General features: G+C 36.7%; 4 protein-coding genes across 4 annotated transcripts; 2 read left to right on the top strand and 2 right to left on the bottom strand.

Moving 5' to 3' along the window:
- Positions 1-14,683: 14,683 nt before the first annotated feature.
- LOC149073469 (uncharacterized) lies at positions 14,684-16,296 on the bottom strand. The gene is made up of 6 exons (XM_089246578.1): positions 16,204-16,296; positions 15,890-16,113; positions 15,683-15,782; positions 15,385-15,572; positions 15,197-15,300; positions 14,684-15,056 (listed from the first exon to the last, which is right to left on the bottom strand). The coding sequence occupies exons 3-6, from the start codon at positions 15,761-15,763 to the stop codon at positions 14,767-14,769; spliced, it is 663 nt and encodes a 220-aa protein (XP_089102704.1). The 5' UTR covers positions 15,764-15,782; positions 15,890-16,113; positions 16,204-16,296; the 3' UTR covers positions 14,684-14,766.
- A 375-nt stretch (positions 16,297-16,671) lies between these two features.
- LOC149073468 (uncharacterized) lies at positions 16,672-19,336 on the bottom strand. The gene is made up of 5 exons (XM_089247267.1): positions 18,854-19,336; positions 18,077-18,753; positions 17,548-17,895; positions 17,113-17,453; positions 16,672-17,018 (listed from the first exon to the last, which is right to left on the bottom strand). The coding sequence occupies exons 1-5, from the start codon at positions 19,334-19,336 to the stop codon at positions 16,672-16,674; spliced, it is 2,196 nt and encodes a 731-aa protein (XP_089103393.1).
- A 1,343-nt stretch (positions 19,337-20,679) lies between these two features.
- Positions 20,680-24,062, top strand: LOC149073467 (uncharacterized). The gene is made up of 8 exons (XM_089247266.1): positions 20,680-21,162; positions 21,263-21,939; positions 22,121-22,468; positions 22,563-22,903; positions 22,998-23,340; positions 23,432-23,554; positions 23,650-23,812; positions 23,904-24,062. Exons 1-8 carry the CDS (start codon positions 20,680-20,682, stop codon positions 24,060-24,062), a joined length of 2,637 nt encoding a protein of 878 aa, XP_089103392.1.
- Positions 24,063-24,076: 14 nt separating this feature from the next.
- On the top strand, positions 24,077-25,332 carry LOC149073466 (uncharacterized). Its single transcript, XM_089246579.1, has 5 exons — positions 24,077-24,127; positions 24,234-24,333; positions 24,444-24,631; positions 24,716-24,819; positions 24,960-25,332. The coding sequence occupies exons 2-5, from the start codon at positions 24,253-24,255 to the stop codon at positions 25,247-25,249; spliced, it is 663 nt and encodes a 220-aa protein (XP_089102705.1). The 5' UTR covers positions 24,077-24,127; positions 24,234-24,252; the 3' UTR covers positions 25,250-25,332.
- Positions 25,333-27,865: the final 2,533 nt, after the last annotated feature.

Below are 27,865 nucleotides of genomic sequence, written 5' to 3'. Positions count from 1 at the left end.
ATTGTTGACCTGGCATTGTCTTAATGTAAACAAATCTGAATTTACTCGTTGAGCCCGAAGTCTGTTGCACACAAGTAGTTGAAACTTCACAGTACTATTCTGGGATGACAGTAAATTGTTCATGGAGTGGGACTGCTAACATTTCTGAAGAATTTTGAATGAAAAAGCCAAACACTCATTTGCAACACTTTGAGATCTGGTAGGATTAGTAGTAGGTAGTTTATCTTCATAGACTCAGATTTCAGATTTGCTGTTTGGTTTCCTGAATCGTATACATGAATTAGGTGTTAAAACTTCTGGTGACATGAGAGAGATATTTCTGACTTGCTCCTTGGAATTTCTTTAACATAAATTCACAACATTCAAATCACGCTGTGATCCTCCGCTTTCACCAGTAGATGAGGAACTTAACGACTTTCAACTTTTTCCACTCCAAAGTGTTGATGCAAATTAGTTTGCAATGTATATGATCCAATGCCCAGGGTCTGCTGAATATCCTACTGGATAACATTTGGATAGAAAAAAGAAACATAGCCACCCGCAAACATGCAAGCTATGGACCCTTCTTTCAAGCTAGGGCCACACTCGTGTCCAGACTGGCTCAATACTTTCAAAAGTTGGTCATGGGCGAGTAGTGTGGTCGAGTGTCAGTTCGTTTCACCAACGAACATAGCACGAGATGGCATGGACAGACCGTGACCACAGTTTGGAGACTATTGCAGTTAGGGCTTACAAAAAAGTTTCCGAAATCCGAACTACACTCCTGTCCATAAATTAAGGATAATTCAGAATCACACGGAAATCGAAATCTAAAGTAAAAATTTAACCTGTAGAATTATCACACACATCTGCAAGAATGATATGCAAATTTCAGGAAGCCACCAGATGATGCCGATAGTACGTCACAATGACGAGAGTGTAAGAGGGGGTTATATAAGGAATGGTGGCAAAGAAGTGAAATTGTTCACAAGAGTTCTTTCTGTAAGGCGCTCAGTGCCATAAGCGAATAGTTATGACACAGAGGACGCATGTGGATGATTTTTTACGTGGTAGAATTATCGGCCGCCTGGAATGTGGGCGTACTCAGATGGAAGTATCAGAGGAACTTGGAATTGCCCAAAGTGTCATCTCTAGGCTTTGGCAACGATTCCAAGATAACGGAAATGTCAATAGACGTTACAGTACAGGTAGCCCCCGAGTTACAACGCCGAATGAAGACCGGCATTTGGCAGTAACTGCCAAAAGAAGCAGACGGAGCACAGCATCCGACCTGTCTCGTCAGCTATCTGCAGCCACGGGTACCACAGTTTCAAGGCAAACCGTGCACAGACGTTTGGGAGATATTGGTCTATATGCTCGCAGGCTTGTCAGATGTGTTCCGCTCACGGCAACTCACTGTCGGCAGCGATTAGCCTGGAGTAGAAAACATGCAATGTGGACATCGTCACAGTCTGATGCACGTCGGACTTTCATATGGAGAACGCCAGGTACCAGTTACCACCAAGACAACATCATGGACGACACTGTTATGGTGGTGCAGCATTGCTCGTTTGGGGTGGAATTATACTGGGTTCCAGAACAGATCTGCATGTTCAAACCGGAACCATGAAAGCCCAAATTTATCGGGACATCATTCTGGAACAACATGTACGTTTGTTTAGGGGTGCCATGGGCGCAGAATTTGTGTTTATGAATGACAACGCCCGTCCTCACCGAGCAAACATCGTAAACGAATGCCTTGAATCTGAGGATATAACCCGTATGGAATGGCCAGCATTCTCACCTGACTTGAATCCGATAGATCATGTGTGGGACATGCTTGGCCGACGAGTTGCAGGCCGTCAACCACCTCCTACATGTGTACCGGAACTTCGGAGAGCATTGCTTGCTGAGTGGAGTGATCTTCCCCAAGATCAGATCGATAATTTGATACTCAGCATGCCTAGGCGTTGTACGGACTGTATTTCATCGCATGGGAGACATACAATGTATTAACCATCATACCAACCATGTAATAGTAAGTTTTTGTAAAGGAGATATTTTTTACAATTGCTCCAGGGAGCAAAAATCGTAGTTTTTATGAATGGTATCATACATACACCATCGTTTTTGTTCTTTATCTTTTGTTTAATAAATGGGCTTTATGAATAAGTAACGTTTGTTTTGTTTCTGAACCTTTATTTGCCGGAGCTGGCATTAACCTTAATTTATGGACATGAGTGTAGTAAAACCAGATATTGATAAGCAATATCTGGTGGCAATATCGATGCAGCACGCAGACATTTTTCAGTAAAGCGCGGATCCAGAGGGGGGCGATGGGGGGGGGATCACCTTTCCCAAGAGCAGAATAATATGAGAGAAATTTGTCCCGTAAATATGGGATGATCCAATGCATCTACACAATAAGTCGCTTCTCGGATACATCGCCCTGTATCCGTTTGCCCACACGCCATTCACAGCTGAAGATGCCTGCGTACACTCCATTCGCAGCTGAAGATGCCTGCGTACACTCCATTCGCAGCTGAAGATGCCTGCATACACTCCATTCGCAACTGAAGATGCCTGCGTACACTCCATTCGCAGCTGAAGATGTCGGCCCCCACTCCATTCACAACTCAAGATGCTTGCCTCGACTTCATTCGCAGCCCTGCCTCTGCTCCATCCGCAATGGATGTCTGCCTTCGCTCAGGAACGGATCTGGGGTGGGGGGAGGGTGCAGTGATCGTTTCTTTCGCCCACACAAGAGCTAAATAGTATTGGAAAATTTGCTGTCTTGTAAAAAAATTCGGATGACCTAAAGAACTTACACAATCGCTCCTCCGACACATCATCCCGGATCCACGCCTGTCTTCAGTACCCTGAAACCATTCAATTTGCATTCCACCAAACTTCAAAAATGTTTCTATCGATTCTTAATATCGTATAACTCAAGCAGAATAAATCGATGAATGTGTTTTTCCTCTTAAATTTCATTATTAAAAAAATGAACGTCTTTTTTTTTTTTTTTTTGAATACATAAAGCTAATTGAGAGATGTTTTTTTTGCAGCAATAACGGATAGTTTAAAAGTTAGTTGAAACGGATTCCCCCACTTTAATTCGAAATCATTACCGCCGACAGTTTTTTAATTTGCAAAAATATTCGCTGAATGGTTTATTTAGCAATTCAAGGGAAAAAAAAAGGAATAATTATAATTTAATAATTATTTTTCCTGATTCGTTGAAATGGAATATTTATGCATGGAAAGATACTGCAACGATGAACATCATTCGATGTGTAGACCTTTAATTCTAGAGTTAATGTTGGCGGAACATATGTATTATTTTTCTTTACCGAGTTCTTTTTTTTATTATCGATCGCACGGTGGCCGGAAAGGAGCCATAAGCCCCGTTCACGTGGGAAATAGGAAAAGCGGGTTTAAAACCCGCTTCAAGAATTTTCACCAATGACTGCCCTCCATTTCTTTCCCTTACGAAGGGAAAAAGTCGTCAAGCGGGTACTAGAACTCCCAATGCTACTGCAATATTTGCACATGTGAACGGGGCTATAGGCTCCATATTTTCTTGCGCCGGTTCTTCTAAATAAGGTGTGTACCACTTTTTCATCCTTACAGAGCATTTAGTCCGATTTGGAAGTAAATTTAAAATTTTTTTCTCCTTTTATAAGGACTAAAAATGCTTAACGACTGGTTGGTTTCTCTGGGGAGGTGTTTGATTCCCCAGGATTCATCTACAAAGAGAGTAGGCCTACCAAAAAATCCCTCGGAACGATCTTCTTACCCACATTGTCGAACCGAATGAGGTTATGGAGGTATCCCATGTTTATAATAGTTGAATAAAGATATAATAAGATGGGTAAGCATGATACACAGGGTGTTCCAGAACTGTCCCAGAAAATCCCAGGGTGAGAGGAATGTAGTTCGGGTCAAGGCAAAAAAAATTTCTATGGAACCTAGGGTCGCAAATGAAATTTTTTTATCGCATGTTAACATACAATTTAAGCTACTGGCACTAAAAATGAGAAAAAGATCCTAAAGAAACCCGGAATGAAAGGGGGGAAAACAATTTCTTCTTCCCCCGCATAATACCATTACCCGTCCGGCTTATCTTCCCTACCTCTTCAAAACCACCAATCAGACAACTAGATAAGTACCGGGTGATCCAAAAGTGAGGAGAAACTTTAAAATTCAATAATACGCGATCCAATGAGATCCTGTTTGCACAAAAATAGCGGCTATGAAGCCGGATTTATTGTCAAAAAGTGAAAAAAATAATGCGACATTAGTTCGTGTTTTGACTTACAGATGGCGCTGTTTAATTTTTAATCGGCCCATGTTCGAAGAAGTCAACGGGACGCTGTTGTAAAAACAGTTTCCTTCAATGGTGAGAGATATGAAGCAACGTTACGAGAAACAACATTACTCCATGTTTACAAGCGCTGCATACAGTAACCTTTACGCAAGATGGAGCACCACGCATATTGCTACGCTTGTGAAATGACTACTACGCTGAACATTTGGGAAAGATCGTGCTCAGTCGATCCTTCCCGCATTCATGGTCGCCCAGATCTCCCGACCTGACAACCTGTGACTTTTCGCTGCGGGGATATTTGAAGTCAAAGATCTACCGCTTTGATGGTCGAGTGGTCATAATGCATCGCGAGGACCCGGCTCGAACCCCACCGACGACACGGTCGTGGTCGGCTGAAGTTGGTTTTCCGTGGTTTCCAACTTCGAGACGCGAATGCGAGCCGATCTCCCCGTTGAAAAGTTTCGCGCCACAGAGAGAAAAAGGCCTACAACGATACAATTATTCAACGATTACACTTCACTCATATTTAGAAAAATTGACGGCAGATGGCAGCACTACACATAACAAGCATTACACAGAAACAGATTTCACGTTAGGTGGACCATGATCTGATTAGGAGGAGGAGGTGTGTCCTACGAATCGATAAAGCCTAGTACTCGAAACCACTAAACATCCCTAGATGGTAGAGCCCCGATATAATAATCTGCTTCAATAGTTCATAGGCGTTACGAATTGGTCGTAGGTTACAATTTTCCGTTCGCTAAAAGTAACGTCCACAATGTGGACAAATACTCCATCATCTTCGACAATAATAGTATATTGACTTCTTTTCTAGACCTTACACAAATTCTGCTCATATCGAGTCATCCGGAAAGAATTAGGTGTCATTCCTGTAGGCGGTAAACAGTTCAGAATCGACTTACGGAATGGCGGAAACGGCGAGGGAGGAAAAAAAAAGCCAATAAAAACGGCAAATAAAACAGTCAAAAAGATATAAAAAATGAGAAATGATCCAGTAATAAAAATTGAAAGTATTTTTCCAGCTTTATATAAAAATAAAAATGACTAGGAAGCGTTGAATTGATCAGCTACAGAAATTGTCATCATTCAAGCTGAATAGCCCCATCATCTCTTCATACCATAATCTTAGGTTAAAAAAGGAATGTGTCACATACGAATAAGATGGCTATGGACACTTTTCATAAGCACCTCAATTTATCAATGAGAATGGCGCAACCCTAGCTATAATTCTACCATCAAACCTTATAAGAATGAACAGGTATTTATTCGAGATAAACTCTCGAGTGCCGAGAAGGTACCACATTATTTATACATGAGAACCCCACTGATCCGAGCAGCTCAAAAACAACGCAGGGGTGTCTTAATGGGTGACCAAATGGAGCCCGGGTCCGGAGCACCTAAATTATTGGAAAATGTTATTGATTTTGAATTATTTTCCTCAATTCAATATTTCATTTAATTTTGATATCCTCACTTTGGTGCAGTGTTTAACATCCGAAAGACGTTTTTCTGATAGAATTTCAAAGGGACCTCTAGAAACTTTTAGGCCTCGTGCCAAAAAAAAAAGAGAAAAAAATGCTTTGAACGCACATTTTTAGATTGATTTCTGAGTAAATTCACGGTCTCTAAAGACGGGTTTTCCTAGGAGCAGGTTTTTCTGGACAGCGTAAGGAAAATAGGCCCCTTTGCGTCGGCAGCAACGTGTAACTTTATCACGCTGCGCGTTTGTGTTTTCCTATCGTGGCACATCAGCTGTTCGGTCGTCTGCATATCCACGTAATTTTGCTATTTTTTATTTTAAAAACAAAAAAAATCTACGTGAAAATCTCGCGCGATAGAAGTGAAACATCTAAGTTTGGCATGACTAGATTCACCTCAAATTTAATTTTAATTAATTAAAATTGAATTTAGAAATTTTTAATTTAATTTCCTAAAAACAGTCAACTACACAGTGGTGCAACTCTACTACAGGAGTAAAGAGTAAGAAAACATTGAAAACCATAAGATTGATCTTGTTGACCCCTTATTGTTTTAGCTTCCCCCTCCTCTTAAACTTGACTCTCTTGATCTGATTGACCCCTTAAACCCCAAGACACCATCCGCCCCGTAGAATTATAACGAGTGTGGCGTCATATGGAATCATAATTGAACCCGCTGTATTCCGCTCACAATCTGCCCATGTGAGGCAGATTTGCTCACTAAAAATTTCTGGCGATAATCGGGGTTGGCTCTAAATCAAATACAAATACAATGCCACAACAGGCAAAATGCCCAACGAGGTGGCTGAGAAAAAGATGCCCATAAAAATATGGATGTCATATATTTCAAAAATACAGCAACCCAATTAAAAATGCAATTAATAAAAATTATAAACAATATATACACGTGATAAAAATTATACAATGCCCATAAAGAATACTTATGGTTGTCTTATTCTAAGTATGGATAGCTTCTCGATCAGAGGGGGTAGGAACGTTTTATCGAGACTGTAATTGTTGTATGATAAAAAAACGTCTACACAAAAGAATGTTACACGCAAAGAAAAGTGAAATTTTTGATTACACAGGCACCAAAATAGCTTAATAAACAAATATCAAATGGCATGACTTTATTCGGTTGTTGTCGTTGATACAATGGTTTTGCCAAGGCACAGAGAAGAGTAAAAGTAATCATTAAAGTGATCTCTTAAAATCTTTCCTACGCATGCTACAACTGCTTTTCCATCCATTGAAATGATATTTATATTACATATTTCCTAAAAACAGTCAACTACACAGTGGTGCAACTCTACTACAGGAGTAAAGAGTAAGAAAACAGAAAAAAAAGTGAAAAGCGCTTTGGATGTATTCTGCGTTATGACAGCGCAGCCAATCAGAAGCTGGCACTGTGACGTCACAAAACTTGCGTTCGCGATATACTCTCTTGTACAAGGATGACGTCACTCTCGGCTACCATACGAAGGATTTAACAACTGGCTGTTCTGTTGCGAAGATATGTTTCGGAAAGAGAGAAAATTCAACTGCCCCTGCGGGGAATCGAACCCACGTCCTTCCGGGTGAACGCCCTAGACTACAGAGGCACAGAATCTCTCAATCTTTCCTTGGAGCTCGTGTACACTGAAAGGGACCGTACATGGACGGCCGGACCAGACTCAGGCCAAGCTCACAACTGCTGACTCTGCCACCAGATGGCGACTTATACAAGGATGATGTCACTCTCCGCTACCATACGAAGGATTTAACAACTGGCTGTTCTGTTGCGAAGATATGTTTCGGAAAGAGAGAAAATTCAACTGCCCCTGCGGGGAATCGAACCCACGTCCTTTCACTTTCCGGGTGAACGCAAGTCGCCATCTGGTGGCAGCGTCAGAAGTTGTGAGCTTTGCCTGAGTCTGGTCCGGCCGTCCATGTACGGTCCCTTTCAGTGTACACGAGCTCCAAGGAAGGATTGAGAGATTCTGTGCCTCTGTAGTCTAGTGCGTTCACCCGGAAAGTGAAAGGACGTGGGTTCGATTCCCCGCAGGGAAAGTTGAATTTTTACTCTTTCCGAAGTATATCTTCGCAACAGCCAGTTGTTAAAACCTTCGTATACTCTCTTGTGACCAGGGGATTGTGGCGTCACGGGGGTTAGGGAAAGGTAATAATCTTTTTCTGACACGAACCTCACAGGATAATCACTATAGGAAGAGGTGTGGCCGCTTCCTGCGATCGCGTCCTACGTCTCGCCACGTTAGTGGTTGGGGAACGACCCGATTACGGAGTAAAAGCCACGAAAAATAATGTGGCCCTTCTTTTACGGACAAATAATTATTTCCCGTTGTATAATAAAAATATGCATTTAAAACCCCTGATTAACTGTCACTCCCTCTTTTACGGACGAATTTTTTTTTTTTTTTTGCCCCAATGGTGACCGCAAAAGAGAGGTTTTATTGTATTTCGTTCGTAGAATTTTTGGCAATCGTGTTTCGAATATAACAATTTTTGCTTGAAATTTGACATAAAAATAACGTTTTCCATAGAAAATGGCATAGATAGTCAAAATTTCTTATTGTTTTCACTATTTTGGGACACTTTCTACCAAAATATGTTATTAAACTCTACTCCAGTATCATTTTATAGGAAAAATGACAAGAAAGGTAGTCGGGTACCTTTTAAGATTTCGCGAAAAGTATAGCTTATCTGTAGGAAATTAAATTTGTAAAAAATAAATTATAAATAAATAAAATACAAATGAATAAAATATAAATGTAAAAAGTAAAATAAATATACAGGGTGACCTTTAAGTGCTAATGCGGCCTTTATCTCATCAACCACATCCGTCGTAGAGGTATAGTTTCAAGTTAAAAAATGCTCAAAAGGAGTTCGAAATTGTCCTTTAACAGTTTTGAGAGTGACAGTACAGTGTGCAACAAACAAAATGAAGAACCTAAATTTTTATGTGGTCCTCCTGTTTTCCAACTTCCAATTAGAGAGTTGTTTCCCTGTTTCTCCTGAGTGCAATATTCGCTGAGATATTCCAATTCAAAAATTGGAGAAAACTTGAGGAAGACAGCATAAATGAGGAAAAAGGAGCGTTTTCCGTTAGTTTTTTCTGTTCTTTCATAATTTTCCTCTAATTTTTGAATTCAATATCTTAGCAAATATTGGACTTAAAAACATGGAATTTTTTTCTGTTGGCCTCAGGAAGATACAGGGCAACAACTTTTTGATTGAAAGTTAGAGGGCAATAGGACCGTATAAAATTTTAGATTTTTTATTTCGTGACACACTGTATTTTCACGCTCAAAACTGTTGATCATTGATTATTTTTCCACATCACGGTCAATTTCTGCACATGAGGGCTAATTAGACCGGGACATATAATTTATTGCCAATTCCGAACGGCAGTTTTTTTTACACTCACCGAGAGGTTGGTGCGCCTACCCCTCAGTGTGGGACTCCCTGCGGTAACAATCTTTTTTGTGGTCATGTCGGCGTTTCTGTTGTACCCTGCGTCAGGAAAGTTTCTGACAAGGACGGACCGGATATCGAACTCGTGACACCTCTAAACACCCTTTGGTACTTTAGGCGAGCATCTTATCGACCTGGGCTACCGCGCCCCTCAAAACTGTTAGAGGGTAATTTTTGAACGAATTTTTGAGCATTTTTTAAATTGAAACTGTACCTTTACGACGGATGGTTGAGGAGATAAAAACCGTATTAGCACTTACAGGACACCTTGTACAAATATAAAATGAATATGTAAAGCCGGATCTACACCCACAGCGCTAAACAGCTTCGAACCACTCAAAAACCGGTTTTTGAGGTGTAGCTGAGGTGATTTTAACTGACTTTGCCGTCAAAAACTGGTATTTCCGTGATTCGAAGCGGAGTAGCGTTGTGGGTGCGGAACCAGCTTAAAAATGAAATAAGTAAATGAAAGTAAAATGTATAAAAAAATTAAGAATAAATATATGAATTAGATCGAAAAAATAAAAAAAATCAATGAGTCAATTACTTAAGTTTTTAATTGAATTTGTTCTGAAATTTGAGCTTGTCAGAATTTCGACTGTCATGATTATGGCTCTCCGAAACCGTCAATCCCTTTGGGAAAGAGCGCAAACCATCCCAAGATGGTCACTCGGGCGGTAAGCGGTTATGTCTGTCTGTCTGTCGTGATTATGGCCAAAACTGGTCCCATGCATACAGGATCGTCCCGTATTTTAGTTTTCCAGTTCGAAAGAAGACATCTCTATTAATTTATATATAACAGCTTAAACATCTTCAAAACTTACAACACAGTGCTCCTATTACAGAGAGAGAGACAATTTCTCAAAATCGACACTTTTTCATTAAAGTAATCGTTATTTCCCTTGAGCAATATCTGGCCGATTGCGGTGGAGAGAAAAGACGACAATCTCTCACAATCATCGCCGACGACAAAATTGTTATATACTTTTTGTTACTACAACAAGAAAAGGACAACATGTTACCGATTATCATTTTCATTTTCCTATCGAGTTTCTCATTTCAAAGGCCGAGTTTGGATTTTCTTAGAAGCAATCTCCATGATTTCAATGGCAAAATAATCTAAGGATCGATCCCGAATGATTAACTTGACAAAGGAGAAATCCCAAAGCCATTTTAAATAGTTCACCAAAGAATTTGAGAATCTTTGTCCACGACATTTTGTTTGTTATTTTGAACCTCAATTACCAAGAAATGATTCTCTCACGTGTTAATCTGTTATTTTCCAGATATTACTTTTCTCTTCGTAATATCTTAAATTATTTCAAAGAATCTTTTAATTTAGCATACCGTATTCCAATTACAAAAAGTTAATGTGGAATTTTGATCCTATTATAAGAGTTATTAGATTTGGTTTCCTCAAGAAATCATTAAATAATTGATACTACCTAGAGCGATATTTAATTAAAAATGTTCTATCTTTTTGCGTTGAGGTACCCGACTACCTTTCTTGACACTTTTCCTATAAAATGGTACTGAAGTAGAGTTTAATAACATTTTTTTGTTAGGAAGTGTCTCAAAATGGTGGAAACAACAATAAATTCTGGACTACTTATGTCATTTTCTATGAAAAAGTCTTTTTTTTGTCAGATTTTAAGCAAAATTCGTGTAATATTCGAAACACGATTGCAAAACATCCCATGAAAGAAATGTTTTGCTATTTTCACAGTACATTTATCTAATAATGATGCAGGTTATGGATTAAAATTTAAAGGAGTGAATGATATGCTCATAAGTTACACCCAAATCTGTTGATGTGCGTGTGAATTTTTTGAAATTTCATTCTACATATCGTGTTTAAAACACTAATTAGACGAATACATTTGATAGAACTAAGAGAGAGAGAGAGACATAAAGGTTCATAACTTTAAAAATATACGGTAAAATATGATCAATAGATTTTTCGAAATTATGTTTCAAACTCAAGTAAAACGTCAAAAAATAACATTCTTCGCAAAACACGTTTAAAGTTTTTATTCACAGATTACTTGTATGTAAAAACGCAACACACTAGAGTGACTTAACTTCGGTTCTAAGCATTATACTATAACAAAACAAGGCCTATTTTGGAGTTACAAAAAATAAGGCTTTCATAAAAAATTAAAACGACAAAAAAAAACGGTATTTTCTTCCAAACTGACGTTTTTTTTCAATGTAATCGGATACTTTAAATGGTCGAAAGAGAAAGGGTTACACGTTCCATTACTTCACTATTTTTAGGACTTTCCGGTTCGAAAGGAAGATTTTTCTCTTTGTGCAATACTACGTTAGTGGATCGAAGAAAGAAACTAAACGGTGTTAACTATTTGTTCCAATATTGGCGGCGAAAAGTGTTGCTGAACTCCATTTTCACCTGTTTTATCGAACTGAAACTGTTAGCGATGGAATTTTTGATGAAAAAATAAAAAATCGTGGATGTTGTTTGAGGGATTTTCATCACAAATGGATGATGTCTACTATCTGGTTCATCTTCTAAACTTAGCGCAACACCTGTCTATCGCCATAGTGGGAAATTTGCTAAAGTTTACCCCCTTCGCAGGAAAAATTAGTTGTGAAGGGCGTGTGTGTATACCTGTTTTATTTCTTTTAAAACCCTTACAATGGCAATCCGAGATATCTCGTGAAACTTGATCTGCTTTATTTCGGTCACCCTGAAATATCTCGGGTTCTTAAAACGCTTTTATTTCGGCATCGACGAGCCCAAATAAGCATTAAAGTTGTGTTTACAGTCATGTTTTCCATCTCCTCTTCCTCCAATCGAACAACTGCCAGTGGGAGGAGTCGGCTTTTTCTCAAAGTTATATAACAGAAGGAGAGAGAAAGTGCGCGAGAGACTGACCCCCCTCCCCCGTTTTCTTTCAGCACAACAAAGAAATATACGCTCAGTATATATGTTACTGCCAAAGCCCGAAGTCGGGCACTTCCGAAGTAGTTTAACCCGGCCAATGTCCGAAATTCAGGCTTTCGCCAGGCTTTGGCCGGCCCTTATATGTCGATCCTTTTATATATAGAAGTTATATATAGGGAAGATAATGGATAAAAAAAAGATCGAAGTCATCGAGATAACGATAGATCACTAAGATATCAATATTCAGATTCCTTTGATCATTCGGTTTGCCATAGCTAACCATAATTATTATGGTTACCTATGGCTATATAATTATAAATGACCATAATTATCACAAAAAATACGCCAACGTGGCGATGACTCCGAATCATAGGGATCGATGTATAGGAGCCGGTTAAATCTCGGTAAAAGCCCGAATTTCGGTCATTAACCAGGTCAGCGGCCAACTTCGGGCTTTGACAATAACATATATAAATAATACAAAACGATTTTTTTTCTAAATCATTTGTCTTCCTAGAAACCCACATACTTCACCGCAGCTGTCTTTGTATCATAGTGAGGGAAGTAAAAGCGATGGGCGGAGTCAATTTTTTGTTTTCTTGCTGGAGGAAGCTTTTATCAGATCGGACAGGTTTCACAAGTGGAGTTCCTCAAGGAAGTGTCCTTGGCCCTCATACTTTTTTAACTTTTTATCGATAAACTCGATCAGGGTACCGTTGAGATTTCTAGCAAATTCGCAGATGACATGAAGCTAATGGGGTTAGTCAGGAATCAAAGTGATAGGGAGTTGCCCCAGACCAGCTTAAACAGCATTGGAGCATGAGCAAATGAATGGAGCATGACGTTTAGCGTTGAAAAGTGCATGGTCGCTCATTTTTGTTCCAACAACTCACGGTTCTCTTGCGAGTTGAATGGTGCCACTATCCCGGATGCCACTAGGGTCACCGATTTGGGAATTCGCATTGACGAGCGGATTAGGTTTTCCGAACATTGTTCAGCGGTAGTCAAAAAACAAATAGCATGCTCGGTTTCATTTTCAAAAAGGTGTCTTCGTGTTCTCCTAAAGTCATTCTTCTGCTTTTCTGAGGATTACTTCGTCCTAACCAGGAATATGCTGTAAGGTTTTGGAGACCATACCTAGGAAGGGACATAGACTCATTGAAGGGATGCAGAGAAGAGCTGCGTGTCCTCGTTGGCACACGCTGCTTGAGTTATGAAGAGACTTTATTTTTTGAATATGTTTACATATTAGATGAATGTGCCGGTGTCGAAGTGTTCAAAATTTTCAACGGGATAGATAGGATGACTATGAATTATGAATACTCCGTGAATCAACTGCTTTTACAATGGGACACCAATATCGATTTGACAGAAACAGTTCTAGGTCGTGGTGTCGCAAAGAATTTCCCTCTAATAGGATTATTGTTAATAAAAGGAATAGCTTATCCCCGGGGGTAGTAAATGCTAACACAATTGACACGTTAGTAGTATACGCGGCGGTATACCGCGCTTTTTTTGGCACGCTCCATCTCCGGGGACCCTCCGTCTCTAGGTATTTACTGAGATATAGTATGATATGGACTCCGAGGACCCTCCGTCTCGGTGTTTATCCCCACTTTCGGTATCACGAACGAAATCTCTCTCTTATCTCGAGTTTTTGTCTATTCATAGTTATTTTATTATTTATGTTTCAACTATTACTTTTTATTTAATCCACTTGAAATTTTTATATATTTCTATTAAAAGTTTTTAAAAGTTTAAAAAAGTTTTAAAAATATGTTTTAACGTATTTAATTTTTTACACATTTATTTTTGTTATATTAGATTCAAAATTATTTTATCGACTTTTTTTTTTATGTTTTTTATTTGAAATTTTACACTTTAATACATTTTTTCAATTTTCTATACAAAGTTTTTATGTTAATACTTTCTCTATTTATTTTATTTTCCTTGACATTTTTTATATTTCATTTTTCAAGTTATAAATTTATTTCTACATTTACGTTTTTCTACCCCTAGTTTTTCTCTTCAAATTAATTTTACTTTTTCGCTTTTTTTCAATTTATTTCATTAAATTGAATTTTCCTGAAGTTTTTCATGCATTTATTCAATATTTGTTTCATTAACATGAAATTTTTTTTCTATTTGAAGTAATTTTATTTTTTACTTCATTACTTTTTTTTTTCATTTCAATAATTCAAAATTTCTTTACTTTTTCAACTTCTTTTATTGTTTTAAAAACTTTTTTTCTATTCAAAGTTTTCCACTTTAATACATTTTCCAATTCCTATACAAAGTTTTACAATTCAACTCTTTAAACAAATACTTTTAAACTGATTCTTTTTCTATATATTTATAATATATTAATTCAATATTGTTATTTACTTAATGTTTTCTTCATTTCTTTAATACTTCTTATATTCCATTTATGAAATTATATGATACATATAAAAAATAAGAGAATGCATACAAAAAACCCCACAAGACAGGAAACAAATCTATAGCAAAAATAATTTATTCATGAAATAGGGGCGTATATACACATGGGAGATAGGGGATTTTCCCCTATTGTGGAAACATTATCAATATCCGTAGGGTAACGTGGAGAAGTCATCATTCAATATTCTTTTGTCGTAGACAAGGCCATACTTCTTCTCTTCAACTCTAGTGAGAATTCGTCTTCTTTTAACCTCTCTGGTTATCTTATATTCGTCTCGAATGACGACTTTTGCGGTGAAGTCCAGGGATTGAACCAGGGCATTCATCGTGTCGTAATTGAGGATTTTTGAATTCCTATAGTTCAGTGTGAAACCGCGAATCTTACAAAACACTCGTCCATCCGACCTTCTATATGCATAGTTTTTTGCCCCACCTATAAAATTGACGAAAATATAATAAAAACGTTGACAAATATCAGTTTTTCCCTATGGAAAAAAATATTAATGACACTTCATTCAAATGAGAACCTTTTCTTATGGATTAAATATTAAATTTTTTTTAAAAGTGCATTACCTGATACAAAATCAGTAATCGTATGTCCATCAAGTTCATCTGTAAACTGTCCAAGAAAATCACCAAGTGGCGGGTCGTTGGCCCCGTTACTGGCATAGATTATTCTGAAATTTAAAAAATAAAAATCAATAAGTAAATGATTGCTAATAAAATTAAACAGTTTCATCAAAATTTTTATAAAAACTTACGAGTCTGTATCAAAATACAACAAGGCATCTCCTAGCTTCTCCATCTCCGAGTATAACTTTAGCCGAGCCCACGCTGTTGTGAATGTAGCGAGAAAAATATTTGTCCTATCTGTTTGGGGTGTGCAATCAGTCTTGTACTGCCAATGAACAGCTGCTATGTTTTCGGTTGGTAGATACAAGTCCTTAACCTGCAAAAGTTTTTGGTTTAATGAATGAGTATTTGAATTTTTTAACTAGTTAAAATGATAACTCTGAATGTTTTATAAAACTATGAAGAATAATCTAAAAACATATTTACCTCTATCGCAGTATCATTCATCATCTTATAAAAATCGGATGTTTTGGTTACATACGTCAATTGGGTCTTGTTTTCTTGCATTCCCCAGCGACCCCAGAAGCTAAGAAAAAAAACCGTTAGTTTACCAGTGATTCTATATGATCATGAAAAAAAAGAGAAAAACATCATGATTTTTATCAAACTATGTATGATAAAGTTAAAAGTTACCTATTTAGACATAACTTTGCCACCTGGCGTCGACCTGGATTAACCTGGATGTTTTTGGGATCTAGTTCTATGTCCTCGACTTGCTTATACTGGTTAATGTATGCGGTTTTCTCCTCGTTTGTCACACAGTTAGTCGGCCAACCAGAGGATTCCTGTTTGATCTTGAGGAAAGCATTGATGTAGGGGGCGAATAGACCCTCCTGCGATTGCTCAAAATGGTAAACCTGGAAAAAACAATTTACGGATTGAAAACAATATCAAATTATATGGATTAACGTTAAAAACTACAAAAAAGTGATGAATAAAACAATTACCTCGTATATCTTCTTCACAATGTAGCCTTTTTCAATGGCCTTCTTGAGCTCTTCAGAAACCCATGTACCTGTGAGACTCCTCTCTTCATCATTGTGCTGACATTCTTTAGATAATGTTTCAGCACACGAACGACATAGGGGAAAAGTCAGTTTTCCATTAGACCTAGAAAAAAACATTTTTTAATAAATGAGTAAATAAATATTTAGAAAAAACACTCAAATAATAATTTAGAGGGGAAAAAAACACGCTCTATTTACCTGTATGGGAGAACGGGTAGGTATAAACCTCTGGGTGCTAAAACCTTGCACTTTACTATACCGAAATATGATGATAGGTCATCGAAATCTTCTGTGACAATCCGGGGATGTCCGACCGGATATCTGGAATGGAAAAAAAACCATCGATAATCTTTTTTTTTAATCAATACATTAAAATTTATTTATAAAAAATAATAATAATTAAAGTACTCACTTGCAGTATTTATTGACCCACGGGTACAAAGACGTGAAGTCAATATATTTTGCAGTGCCTTGATAGAAGAGCTTGGTAGCATTGGTCCTTCCACCATAGAATGCGTCTCTGGGTTCTAACCTACCAACAAAGTTGAAGTCCACCAGGAAGCATTTGAGAGCTTGATCCGTTTTCTTCAGGGCGTTAAAGTCATGCTCCCATATAATTTCAAGATTGAAACCCCCTTGACGGATTTTCTGCTCTTGTTCTAAGGTCTTTTTGTGGAGTTCCCACATATAATTTTGTGTGGTAGGATTCATCATGTCTTTCTCGAAACATTGAGGACACCCATGCCAATAGCAACCTTAAAAGATATAAAAAACAATAATTAGTGAAAATAGTTCAGAAAATAAACTAAGAAATGCAGTAAAACAAAAAGTAACTTAAATATCGCTTACCATGAAACAAAAATACGGTGTTTGTGTCCTCACAAAACCCGTCCACGCTGAGTCCGAGAATTCGTTTTTCTCCTGTTCCGTTTCTTGAATGATTTATTTTCATGCCATTTTTGTGATTGAGATATGATAACCATTCAACGCCTAGTCTGCTGCTGTTCGTTTGGTTGACATAGCCTGATACAGGCACCATTCCAATTGACCCCTCATCGATGTATTTAGACCTATAGGTCGCCATACAGGCCGAGGCAATGGTCAGATATTGGAAGGGGTCAACACCCGTTAATTCCAAGAACTCATCTCGAAACTTCAAACAACATCGTCGAAGAATATCAACGTCCGACCTAAAAGAAATTAGAAAAATAAAAATATTCATTATAGCGTTGGAAAACGATAAAGAAATAAATCATATACAGCAAAAAAAGAAAAAAAACTTACTTGCAGTATTCGTACATTTCGTCTCGGAAGACGAATTTTTCACATTTTCTCTTTTCATACCAGATGTCAAATTTTGCTTTGATGTCGACAGCGAAACCTTCAGGATTATAGAACCTTTTGTCTGGAAGCGCTTCATCATAATCCTGATTTTCTGGTCGGTTGAAGAGATGGGGGAAGAACCCTTTCTTCAACTCTTCAAAACCAAAAGTCTTTGGAAATTTGGATAAGGCCATGGGGAGAAAGTTGAGACTGTCTATAATTCGAATATTTAGACTGTCCAGACGCAAAGCCATGATCTTGGAGCCGCAAGGTACAACAGATGGCTTGACTCCTTGCTCCAAGAGATATCTATAAAAAAAAGCATGTAAAGAAAATGTTACATTAAAAAACCACATAAAATGCATGCATGTATATAAACATTGAATTAAATATACACACATATATATATATATATGTGTGTGTGTGTGTATATATATATATATATGAGAATGATATATCTAAAAATTAGAGGTTTGACGAAAAAACTTACTTGAGCAAAAATTGACCATCGAACCCCTTCATGTTGTGTGCGATGGCTGTAAATCCCTTATGTTCCTTGCAAAAGAGCCAGATGCAGAAATCAACGATGGCGTTGTAGCCACGAAAAACGAACTCCGTTCCATCTGAATATTGTGCCATAGCAAAGTTGATAATATGTTCGCCGGAAGATTGGTCTGTTTCAAAATCGAAGAAGATGAGTTTTTTCGATGGAGACTTTGGATTCTTCTGCTTCAGTGAGCACAGATGACTTTCATCAAGGTGGAAAACTTGACAATTATTGCAATATTTTTCCCCACAGACGTGCTCACCACGGGGTCGCTCTTTTTCTACGAGAAATTTTTTGCAAGATTGACATTCATAAAATTGCTGACAGTAACTGGCATTCTTACCCCCAAGGTTCTTATGCCTAGCAAAACAACCATCTGATCTACAAATTCTATGGCAGTCTTTGCAGTGTTGAGCGTGAGTGGTGATGCAAGACTCGTCGAAGCAGGTGTTACATCTCGTAGCACACTTATGAAACTGCACGTGATCGTAAGCTTTGTCACAATCTGAACAGTAGTAACTCGAGCCGTGGAAACCCTTGGGAGATGTAATCAGATCATAATGTCCATTGTGAAGCAACAAAAATATTTTTTTGTCCTTCCTGGATGTCTTGAATACAACCTGTAAAAAATATATAATATTATCGATATATTAGCTTTACTTAGTTTTGGCTTAAACATAAGTAAAAAAATTATAGTCATTTGATAGTTAAAACCAATACCTTATAAAATTCCTCCAAGGACTTGACAATTATCTGAACGTCTAGAACTGTGGCAAACTTTTTGATTGCATCAAACCCACAGGGACCTATAGGAACGTCGGCTTTTTGATACAGGTCCAGGGCCATCTTTTTCTGTATGTTTCTTCTTGCGTCTTTTATGCTAGAAAGTTTAGGATGTTTCTCAACTATGGCGTTTCCTACGATGATCGCGCGTGCGCAGCACAACCCATCTTCAGGAATACATATAACTGATTTCTTTGCTAATCTATCTGTTGTGATGTTAGTGATCTTTCTTCTTGGAATTCCACCTCCTCGCGGTAACCGCACAGTGATGACGTCAAATCTCAGGGAAGGATCATTTAGTGGGATGGAATTCTTGCTTTGCAACACTTTCATTATAACTGCCAGAAATGATTCTATCGTGAGCGAGGCCTTAGGAACAAGACCTGTTGATATAGGCTTTTCAAAATTATCGGAAAGCATTATAATTCTGGAAAAAAATATATTCAAATCAAAAATAATAAATTTTTCATAAATAAAATCAACTATTGAAATAAAAAATAATTCATCAAATTATTCTGAATACTTTAATAAATATTTACCGAATTCTGTCATCTGAATGTAGTCCACGTGTTGTTTCGTCTATCAGCTGCGATAATAAGGCTCGCAAAAAATCCACTGCTACTATTATCAGGGTTGATGGATCTGTCAAATGTTCGGTCTTTATTCGAGCAGTAAACGTAACCTGGTCCGCGTTGAACCGAAGATTTGTCTTACGGGACTGTTCATGCAATTCGTATGGTTTTTTGACCTACAGAACAAAGCGAAAATATGATATCAAAGCAACAAATAGAATAAAATCACAACACACAAGAAAATGCAATAATTCAAAAAAAAAAATCTTATGTAATCATCTTTGAATGTCCCTTCTAATCCAATCTGATTTATAGCTTCCTATAACACAGACACAAATATTAAATAAATGACTTTTTTTTTAAACAATATTATCGAAAACAACAGCATTGAATTTTTAAAAATAATATTGTACTGCAATACCTTTTCTACATGCTCCATATCGATATCATCAGGAAATGGATCAATCACAGATTCAATATCAAAATTGTCCTGTAGGAAGAAAAATACAAATTTAAAATGGATGTCCCCCTTAAGGCATTTTTTTTTAAAAAAAACCTTTTCATCGACAGACTAGCTAAAAACATAGATATGAACTTGCATATTGATCTTCCATCGTAGTCAGAGTCTAAAGATTTCAAAAGATGTTGTTACTCCGAATGAAGAAAAACGAATTGTTTAAAAAAAAAGTCATTTATTTAATATTTGTGTCTGTGTTATAGGAAGCTATAAATCAGATTGGATTAGAAGGGACATTCAAAGATGATTACATAAGATTTTTTTTTTTGAATTATTGCATTTTCTTGTGTGTTGTGATTTTATTCTATTTGTTGCTTTGATATCATATTTTCGCTTTGTTCTGTAGGTCAAAAAACCATACGAATTGCATGAACAGTCCCGTAAGACAAATCTTCGGTTCAACGCGGACCAGGTTACGTTTACTGCTCGAATAAAGACCGAACATTTGACAGATCCATCAACCCTGATAATAGTAGCAGTGGATTTTTTGCGAGCCTTATTATCGCAGCTGATAGACGAAACAACACGTGGACTACATTCAGATGACAGAATTCGGTAAATATTTATTAAAGTATTCAGAATAATTTGATGAATTATTTTTTATTTCAATAGTTGATTTTATTTATGAAAAATTTATTATTTTTGATTTGAATATATTTTTTTCCAGAATTATAATGCTTTCCGATAATTTTGAAAAGCCTATATCAACAGGTCTTGTTCCTAAGGCCTCGCTCACGATAGAATCATTTCTGGCAGTTATAATGAAAGTGTTGCAAAGCAAGAATTCCATCCCACTAAATGATCCTTCCCTGAGATTTGACGTCATCACTGTGCGGTTACCGCGAGGAGGTGGAATTCCAAGAAGAAAGATCACTAACATCACAACAGATAGATTAGCAAAGAAATCAGTTATATGTATTCCTGAAGATGGGTTGTGCTGCGCACGCGCGATCATCGTAGGAAACGCCATAGTTGAGAAACATCCTAAACTTTCTAGCATAAAAGACGCAAGAAGAAACATACAGAAAAAGATGGCCCTGGACCTGTATCAAAAAGCCGACGTTCCTATAGGTCCCTGTGGGTTTGATGCAATCAAAAAGTTTGCCACAGTTCTAGACGTTCAGATAATTGTCAAGTCCTTGGAGGAATTTCATAAGGTATTGGTTTTAACTATCAAATGACTATAATTTTTTTACTTATGTTTAAGCCAAAACTAAGTAAAGCTAATATATCGATAATATTATATATTTTTTACAGGTTGTATTCAAGACATCCAGGAAGGACAAAAAAATATTTTTGTTGCTTCACAATGGACATTATGATCTGATTACATCTCCCAAGGGTTTCCACGGCTCGAGTTACTACTGTTCAGATTGTGACAAAGCTTACGATCACGTGCAGTTTCATAAGTGTGCTACGAGATGTAACACCTGCTTCGACGAGTCTTGCATCACCACTCACGCTCAACACTGCAAAGACTGCCATAGAATTTGTAGATCAGATGGTTGTTTTGCTAGGCATAAGAACCTTGGGGGTAAGAATGCCAGTTACTGTCAGCAATTTTATGAATGTCAATCTTGCAAAAAATTTCTCGTAGAAAAAGAGCGACCCCGTGGTGAGCACGTCTGTGGGGAAAAATATTGCAATAATTGTCAAGTTTTCCACCTTGATGAAAGTCATCTGTGCTCACTGAAGCAGAAGAATCCAAAGTCTCCATCGAAAAAACTCATCTTCTTCGATTTTGAAACAGACCAATCTTCCGGCGAACATATTATCAACTTTGCTATGGCACAATATTCAGATGGAACGGAGTTCGTTTTTCGTGGCTACAACGCCATCGTTGATTTCTGCATCTGGCTCTTTTGCAAGGAACATAAGGGATTTACAGCCATCGCACACAACATGAAGGGGTTCGATGGTCAATTTTTGCTCAAGTAAGTTTTTTCGTCAAACCTCTAATTTTTAGATATATCATTCTCATATATATATATATATACACACACACACACATATATATATATATATGTGTGTATATTTAATTCAATGTTTATATACATGCATGCATTTTATGTGGTTTTTTAATGTAACATTTTCTTTACATGCTTTTTTTTATAGATATCTCTTGGAGCAAGGAGTCAAGCCATCTGTTGTACCTTGCGGCTCCAAGATCATGGCTTTGCGTCTGGACAGTCTAAATATTCGAATTATAGACAGTCTCAACTTTCTCCCCATGGCCTTATCCAAATTTCCAAAGACTTTTGGTTTTGAAGAGTTGAAGAAAGGGTTCTTCCCCCATCTCTTCAACCGACCAGAAAATCAGGATTATGATGAAGCGCTTCCAGACAAAAGGTTCTATAATCCTGAAGGTTTCGCTGTCGACATCAAAGCAAAATTTGACATCTGGTATGAAAAGAGAAAATGTGAAAAATTCGTCTTCCGAGACGAAATGTACGAATACTGCAAGTAAGTTTTTTTTCTTTTTTTGCTGTATATGATTTATTTCTTTATCGTTTTCCAACGCTATAATGAATATTTTTATTTTTCTAATTTCTTTTAGGTCGGACGTTGATATTCTTCGACGATGTTGTTTGAAGTTTCGAGATGAGTTCTTGGAATTAACGGGTGTTGACCCCTTCCAATATCTGACCATTGCCTCGGCCTGTATGGCGACCTATAGGTCTAAATACATCGATGAGGGGTCAATTGGAATGGTGCCTGTATCAGGCTATGTCAACCAAACGAACAGCAGCAGACTAGGCGTTGAATGGTTATCATATCTCAATCACAAAAATGGCATGAAAATAAATCATTCAAGAAACGGAACAGGAGAAAAACGAATTCTCGGACTCAGCGTGGACGGGTTTTGTGAGGACACAAACACCGTATTTTTGTTTCATGGTAAGCGATATTTAAGTTACTTTTTGTTTTACTGCATTTCTTAGTTTATTTTCTGAACTATTTTCACTAATTATTGTTTTTTATATCTTTTAAGGTTGCTATTGGCATGGGTGTCCTCAATGTTTCGAGAAAGACATGATGAATCCTACCACACAAAATTATATGTGGGAACTCCACAAAAAGACCTTAGAACAAGAGCAGAAAATCCGTCAAGGGGGTTTCAATCTTGAAATTATATGGGAGCATGACTTTAACGCCCTGAAGAAAACGGATCAAGCTCTCAAATGCTTCCTGGTGGACTTCAACTTTGTTGGTAGGTTAGAACCCAGAGACGCATTCTATGGTGGAAGGACCAATGCTACCAAGCTCTTCTATCAAGGCACTGCAAAATATATTGACTTCACGTCTTTGTACCCGTGGGTCAATAAATACTGCAAGTGAGTACTTTAATTATTATTATTTTTTATAAATAAATTTTAATGTATTGATTAAAAAAAAAGATTATCGATGGTTTTTTTTCCATTCCAGATATCCGGTCGGACATCCCCGGATTGTCACAGAAGATTTCGATGACCTATCATCATATTTCGGTATAGTAAAGTGCAAGGTTTTAGCACCCAGAGGTTTATACCTACCCGTTCTCCCATACAGGTAAATAGAGCGTGTTTTTTTCCCCTCTAAATTATTATTTGAGTGTTTTTTCTAAATATTTATTTACTCATTTATTAAAAAATGTTTTTTTCTAGGTCTAATGGAAAACTGACTTTTCCCCTATGTCGTTCGTGTGCTGAAACATTATCTAAAGAATGTCAGCACAATGATGAAGAGAGGAGTCTCACAGGTACATGGGTTTCTGAAGAGCTCAAGAAGGCCATTGAAAAAGGCTACATTGTGAAGAAGATATACGAGGTAATTGTTTTATTCATCACTTTTTTTGTAGTTTTTAACGTTAATCCATATAATTTGATATTGTTTTCAATCCGTAAATTGTTTTTTCCAGGTTTACCATTTTGAGCAATCGCAGGAGGGTCTATTCGCCCCCTACATCAATGCTTTCCTCAAGATCAAACAGGAATCCTCTGGTTGGCCGACTAACTGTGTGACAAACGAGGAGAAAACCGCATACATTAACCAGTATAAGCAAGTCGAGGACATATAACTAGATCCCAAAAACATCCAGGTTAATCCAGGTCGACGCCAGGTGGCAAAGTTATGTCTAAATAGGTAACTTTTAACTTTATCATGCATAGTTTGATAAAAATCATGATGTTTTTCTCTTTTTTTCATGATCATATAGAATCACTGGTAAACTAACGGTTTTTTTTCTTAGCTTCTGGGGTCGCTGGGGAATGCAAGAAAACAAGACCCAATTGACGTATGTAACCAAAACATCCGATTTTTATAAGATGATGAATGATACTGCGATAGAGGTAAATATGTTTTTAGATTATTCTTCATAGTTTTATAAAACATTCAGAGTTATAATTTTAACTAGTTAAAAAATTCAAATACTCATTCATTAAACCAAAAACTTTTGCAGGTTAAGGACTTGTATCTACCAACCGAAAACATAGCAGCTGTTCATTGGCAGTACAAGACTGATTGCACACCCCAAACAGATAGGACAAATATTTTTCTCGCTACATTCACAACAGCGTGGGCTCGGCTAAAGTTATACTCGGAGATGGAGAAGCTAGGAGATGCCTTGTTGTATTTTGATACAGACTCGTAAGTTTTTATAAAAATTTTGATGAAACTGTTTAATTTTATTAGCAATCATTTACTTATTGATTTTTATTTTTTAAATTTCAGAATAATCTATGCCAGTAACGGGGCCAACGACCCGCCACTTGGTGATTTTCTTGGACAGTTTACAGATGAACTTGATGGACATACGATTACTGATTTTGTATCAGGTAATGCACTTTTAAAAAAAATTTAATATTTAATCCATAAGAAAAGGTTCTCATTTGAATGAAGTGTCATTAATATTTTTTTCCATAGGGAAAAACTGATATTTGTCAACGTTTTTATTATATTTTCGTCAATTTTATAGGTGGGGCAAAAAACTATGCATATAGAAGGTCGGATGGACGAGTGTTTTGTAAGATTCGCGGTTTCACACTGAACTATAGGAATTCAAAAATCCTCAATTACGACACGATGAATGCCCTGGTTCAATCCCTGGACTTCACCGCAAAAGTCGTCATTCGAGACGAATATAAGATAACCAGAGAGGTTAAAAGAAGACGAATTCTCACTAGAGTTGAAGAGAAGAAGTATGGCCTTGTCTACGACAAAAGAATATTGAATGATGACTTCTCCACGTTACCCTACGGATATTGATAATGTTTCCACAATAGGGGAAAATCCCCTATCTCCCATGTGTATATACGCCCCTATTTCATGAATAAATTATTTTTGCTATAGATTTGTTTCCTGTCTTGTGGGGTTTTTTGTATGCATTCTCTTATTTTTTATATGTATCATATAATTTCATAAATGGAATATAAGAAGTATTAAAGAAATGAAGAAAACATTAAGTAAATAACAATATTGAATTAATATATTATAAATATATAGAAAAAGAATCAGTTTAAAAGTATTTGTTTAAAGAGTTGAATTGTAAAACTTTGTATAGGAATTGGAAAATGTATTAAAGTGGAAAACTTTGAATAGAAAAAAAGTTTTTAAAACAATAAAAGAAGTTGAAAAAGTAAAGAAATTTTGAATTATTGAAATGAAAAAAAAAAGTAATGAAGTAAAAAATAAAATTACTTCAAATAGAAAAAAAATTTCATGTTAATGAAGCAAATATTGAATAAATGCATGAAAAACTTCAGGAAAATTCAATTTAATGAAATAAATTGAAAAAAAGCGAAAAAGTAAAATTAATTTGAAGAGAAAAACTAGGGGTAGAAAAACGTAAATGTAGAAATAAATTTATAACTTGAAAAATGAAATATAAAAAATGTCAAGGAAAATAAAATAAATAGAGAAAGTATTAACATAAAAACTTTGTATAGAAAATTGAAAAAATGTATTAAAGTGTAAAATTTCAAATAAAAAACATAAAAAAAAAAGTCGATAAAATAATTTTGAATCTAATATAACAAAAATAAATGTGTAAAAAATTAAGTACGTTAAAACATATTTTTAAAACTTTTTTAAACTTTTAAAAACTTTTAATAGAAATATATAAAAAATTCAAGTGGATTAAATAAAAAGTAATAGTTGAAACATAAATAATAAAATAACTATGAATAGACAAAAACTCGAGATAAGAGAGAGATTTCGTTCGTGATACCGAAAGTGGGGATAAACACCGAGACGGAGGGTCCTCGGAGTCCATATCATACTATATCTCAGTAAATACCTAGAGACGGAGGGTCCCCGGAGATGGAGCGTGCCAAAAAAAGCGCGGTATACCGCCGCGTATACTACTCACGTTTACAAAGAAATACGATACATTTGGGCGTAAATCAAGAAGCTATCCATACTTAGAATAAGACAACCATAAATATATTTTATGGGCATTGTATAATCTATTTTATCATGTATATATATTATTTCTAGTTTTTGTGATTGAATTTTTAATTGGGATGCTGTATTTTAGAAATATATGACATCCATATTTGTTATGGGCATCTTTTTCTCAGCAATATCGTTGGGCATTTTGCCTGTTGTGGCCTTGTATATATATTTGTATTCTCATTAGAAAAAATTCTACTACTTCACCACACACCAACGCCGGTCATGTCGTCATACGACAATTTCCAACCATTGGAGTTGTGTGAGACTATTAGACCATTCAGGGGAGCCGCCACAAAAGTTAACCAAAGCAAGGGAGCCGTGGGTGACAGAATGTTAAAGAACTACTGCTGTAAAGGATCCATCGAACTGTTAGACATTTTAATGATCCTAATGTTTACACAAAATCAGAAACGTTGACATAAACAAAACTGTGGTTATGCCGATCTCTCTTAATTCGGGTGGTTCTGGGACTTAACGGAACAAGCGCTATCTGTACCCAGATACACTCAGAGAAAGAACACAGCCTCCCTAGTGCCTTTCTCGGAATAATGCGGTAGTACTTCATAATCTCATTTTGTATGTTAAAGAGAAATTCTGATTTTATGGGACTTGATCTCATTCATTTCCATTCTTGCAAAAAAACTTCGTAAAATCCGATATTCATAAATATGGCAATTCGTTATAAGCGATATTTTTAGCACTATCTGGTATTTCAGATTCACTAGGACGGGAAAAAAATTGTTATAACAAATACTTCGTAATATCCGATTTCGTTACAAACGGGCTCGATTGTAGTACGTGCACCAATTTTGGTATCGATCCGGTTATTGGTTGCAACTACAGAATGCACAACTTATTTTATGCTCACCCAGTAGTTGCAGGAAACGATGATCAACAGAATGCGGATTCAGTCTCTCTCCCCAAAATCGTGTGGAATTGCTCTAGAAATTTCCGAACCATTTTCGAACGAATTCCCTCCTGTTCACTTTCTTCTTCTTTCATTGGTGGAAATCTTTAAGATTTTTAAGAAGGGCGTTTCAATATAAAGAAACTGCCATTGCTCTTCACTGAAATGTGAGGCTCTTCAACTGGAACCGGATGAAATAAAATAAAATAAAGATATGGACACACATAACCGAGAGAAAAACCTAAGTATGTGAAAGCTAGCTAGGCTTTTGAAAGCCTAGAAAGGAAATAAAAAGAAAATCGGGAAACATTTTCTAAGACTTTTAAGAAGTATTTTTCGAGAAATACTATTTTATAGTGACCGGATATCCATTTCTAACTCGAAATACTCTAAAAATCGATCATAATGAAACCGATTCCATTAAAATTCCACACGGTACGGTACCCCAGGTTGATAGGACGTTCATCTGATACAGAGATCTTCAACATTTTTCCAGTCGCGAGCACTGCCCGTAACCAAAA

This window comes from Pholcus phalangioides, unplaced genomic scaffold (assembly GCF_987345545.1).
Source record: "Pholcus phalangioides strain wild (caught in Gottingen) unplaced genomic scaffold, Ppha-v1.0 ptg000017l_1, whole genome shotgun sequence".
NCBI classification, from domain to species: Eukaryota; Metazoa; Arthropoda; class Arachnida; order Araneae; family Pholcidae; genus Pholcus; species Pholcus phalangioides.
Note: the sequence above shows the minus strand (reverse complement) of the source record. Positions and strands in the feature narration are given on the sequence as shown.

Bases quoted from the DNA above. Each gene is read 5' to 3' on its own strand.
- LOC149073466 (XM_089246579.1), top strand. From the start codon at position 24,253: ATGCAAGAAAACAAGACCCAATTGACGTATGTAACCAAAACATCCGAT. The intron at 24,334-24,443 runs GTAAATATGTTT...AAACTTTTGCAG, and splicing joins TGAATGATACTGCGATAGAG to GTTAAGGACTTGTATCTACC. The intron at 24,632-24,715 runs GTAAGTTTTTAT...TTTAAATTTCAG, and splicing joins TTGTATTTTGATACAGACTC to AATAATCTATGCCAGTAACG.
- LOC149073468 (XM_089247267.1), bottom strand. From the start codon at position 19,336: ATGCTTTCCGATAATTTTGAAAAGCCTATATCAACAGGTCTTGTTCCT. The intron at 18,754-18,853 runs GTATTGGTTTTA...TATTTTTTACAG, and splicing joins CCTTGGAGGAATTTTATAAG to GTTGTATTCAAGACATCCAG. The intron at 17,896-18,076 runs GTAAGTTTTTTC...TTTTTTTTATAG, and splicing joins GATGGTCAATTTTTGCTCAA to ATATCTCTTGGAGCAAGGAG.
- LOC149073469 (XM_089246578.1), bottom strand. From the start codon at position 15,763: ATGCAAGAAAACAAGACCCAATTGACGTATGTAACCAAAACATCCGAT. The intron at 15,573-15,682 runs GTAAATATGTTT...AAACTTTTGCAG, and splicing joins TGAATGATACTGCGATAGAG to GTTAAGGACTTGTATCTACC. The intron at 15,057-15,196 runs GTAATGCACTTT...TCAATTTTATAG, and splicing joins GATTACTGATTTTGTATCAG to GTGGGGCAAAAAACTATGCA.
- LOC149073467 (XM_089247266.1), top strand. From the start codon at position 20,680: ATGCTTTCCGATAATTTTGAAAAGCCTATATCAACAGGTCTTGTTCCT. The intron at 21,163-21,262 runs GTATTGGTTTTA...TATTTTTTACAG, and splicing joins CCTTGGAGGAATTTCATAAG to GTTGTATTCAAGACATCCAG. The intron at 21,940-22,120 runs GTAAGTTTTTTC...TTTTTTTTATAG, and splicing joins GATGGTCAATTTTTGCTCAA to ATATCTCTTGGAGCAAGGAG.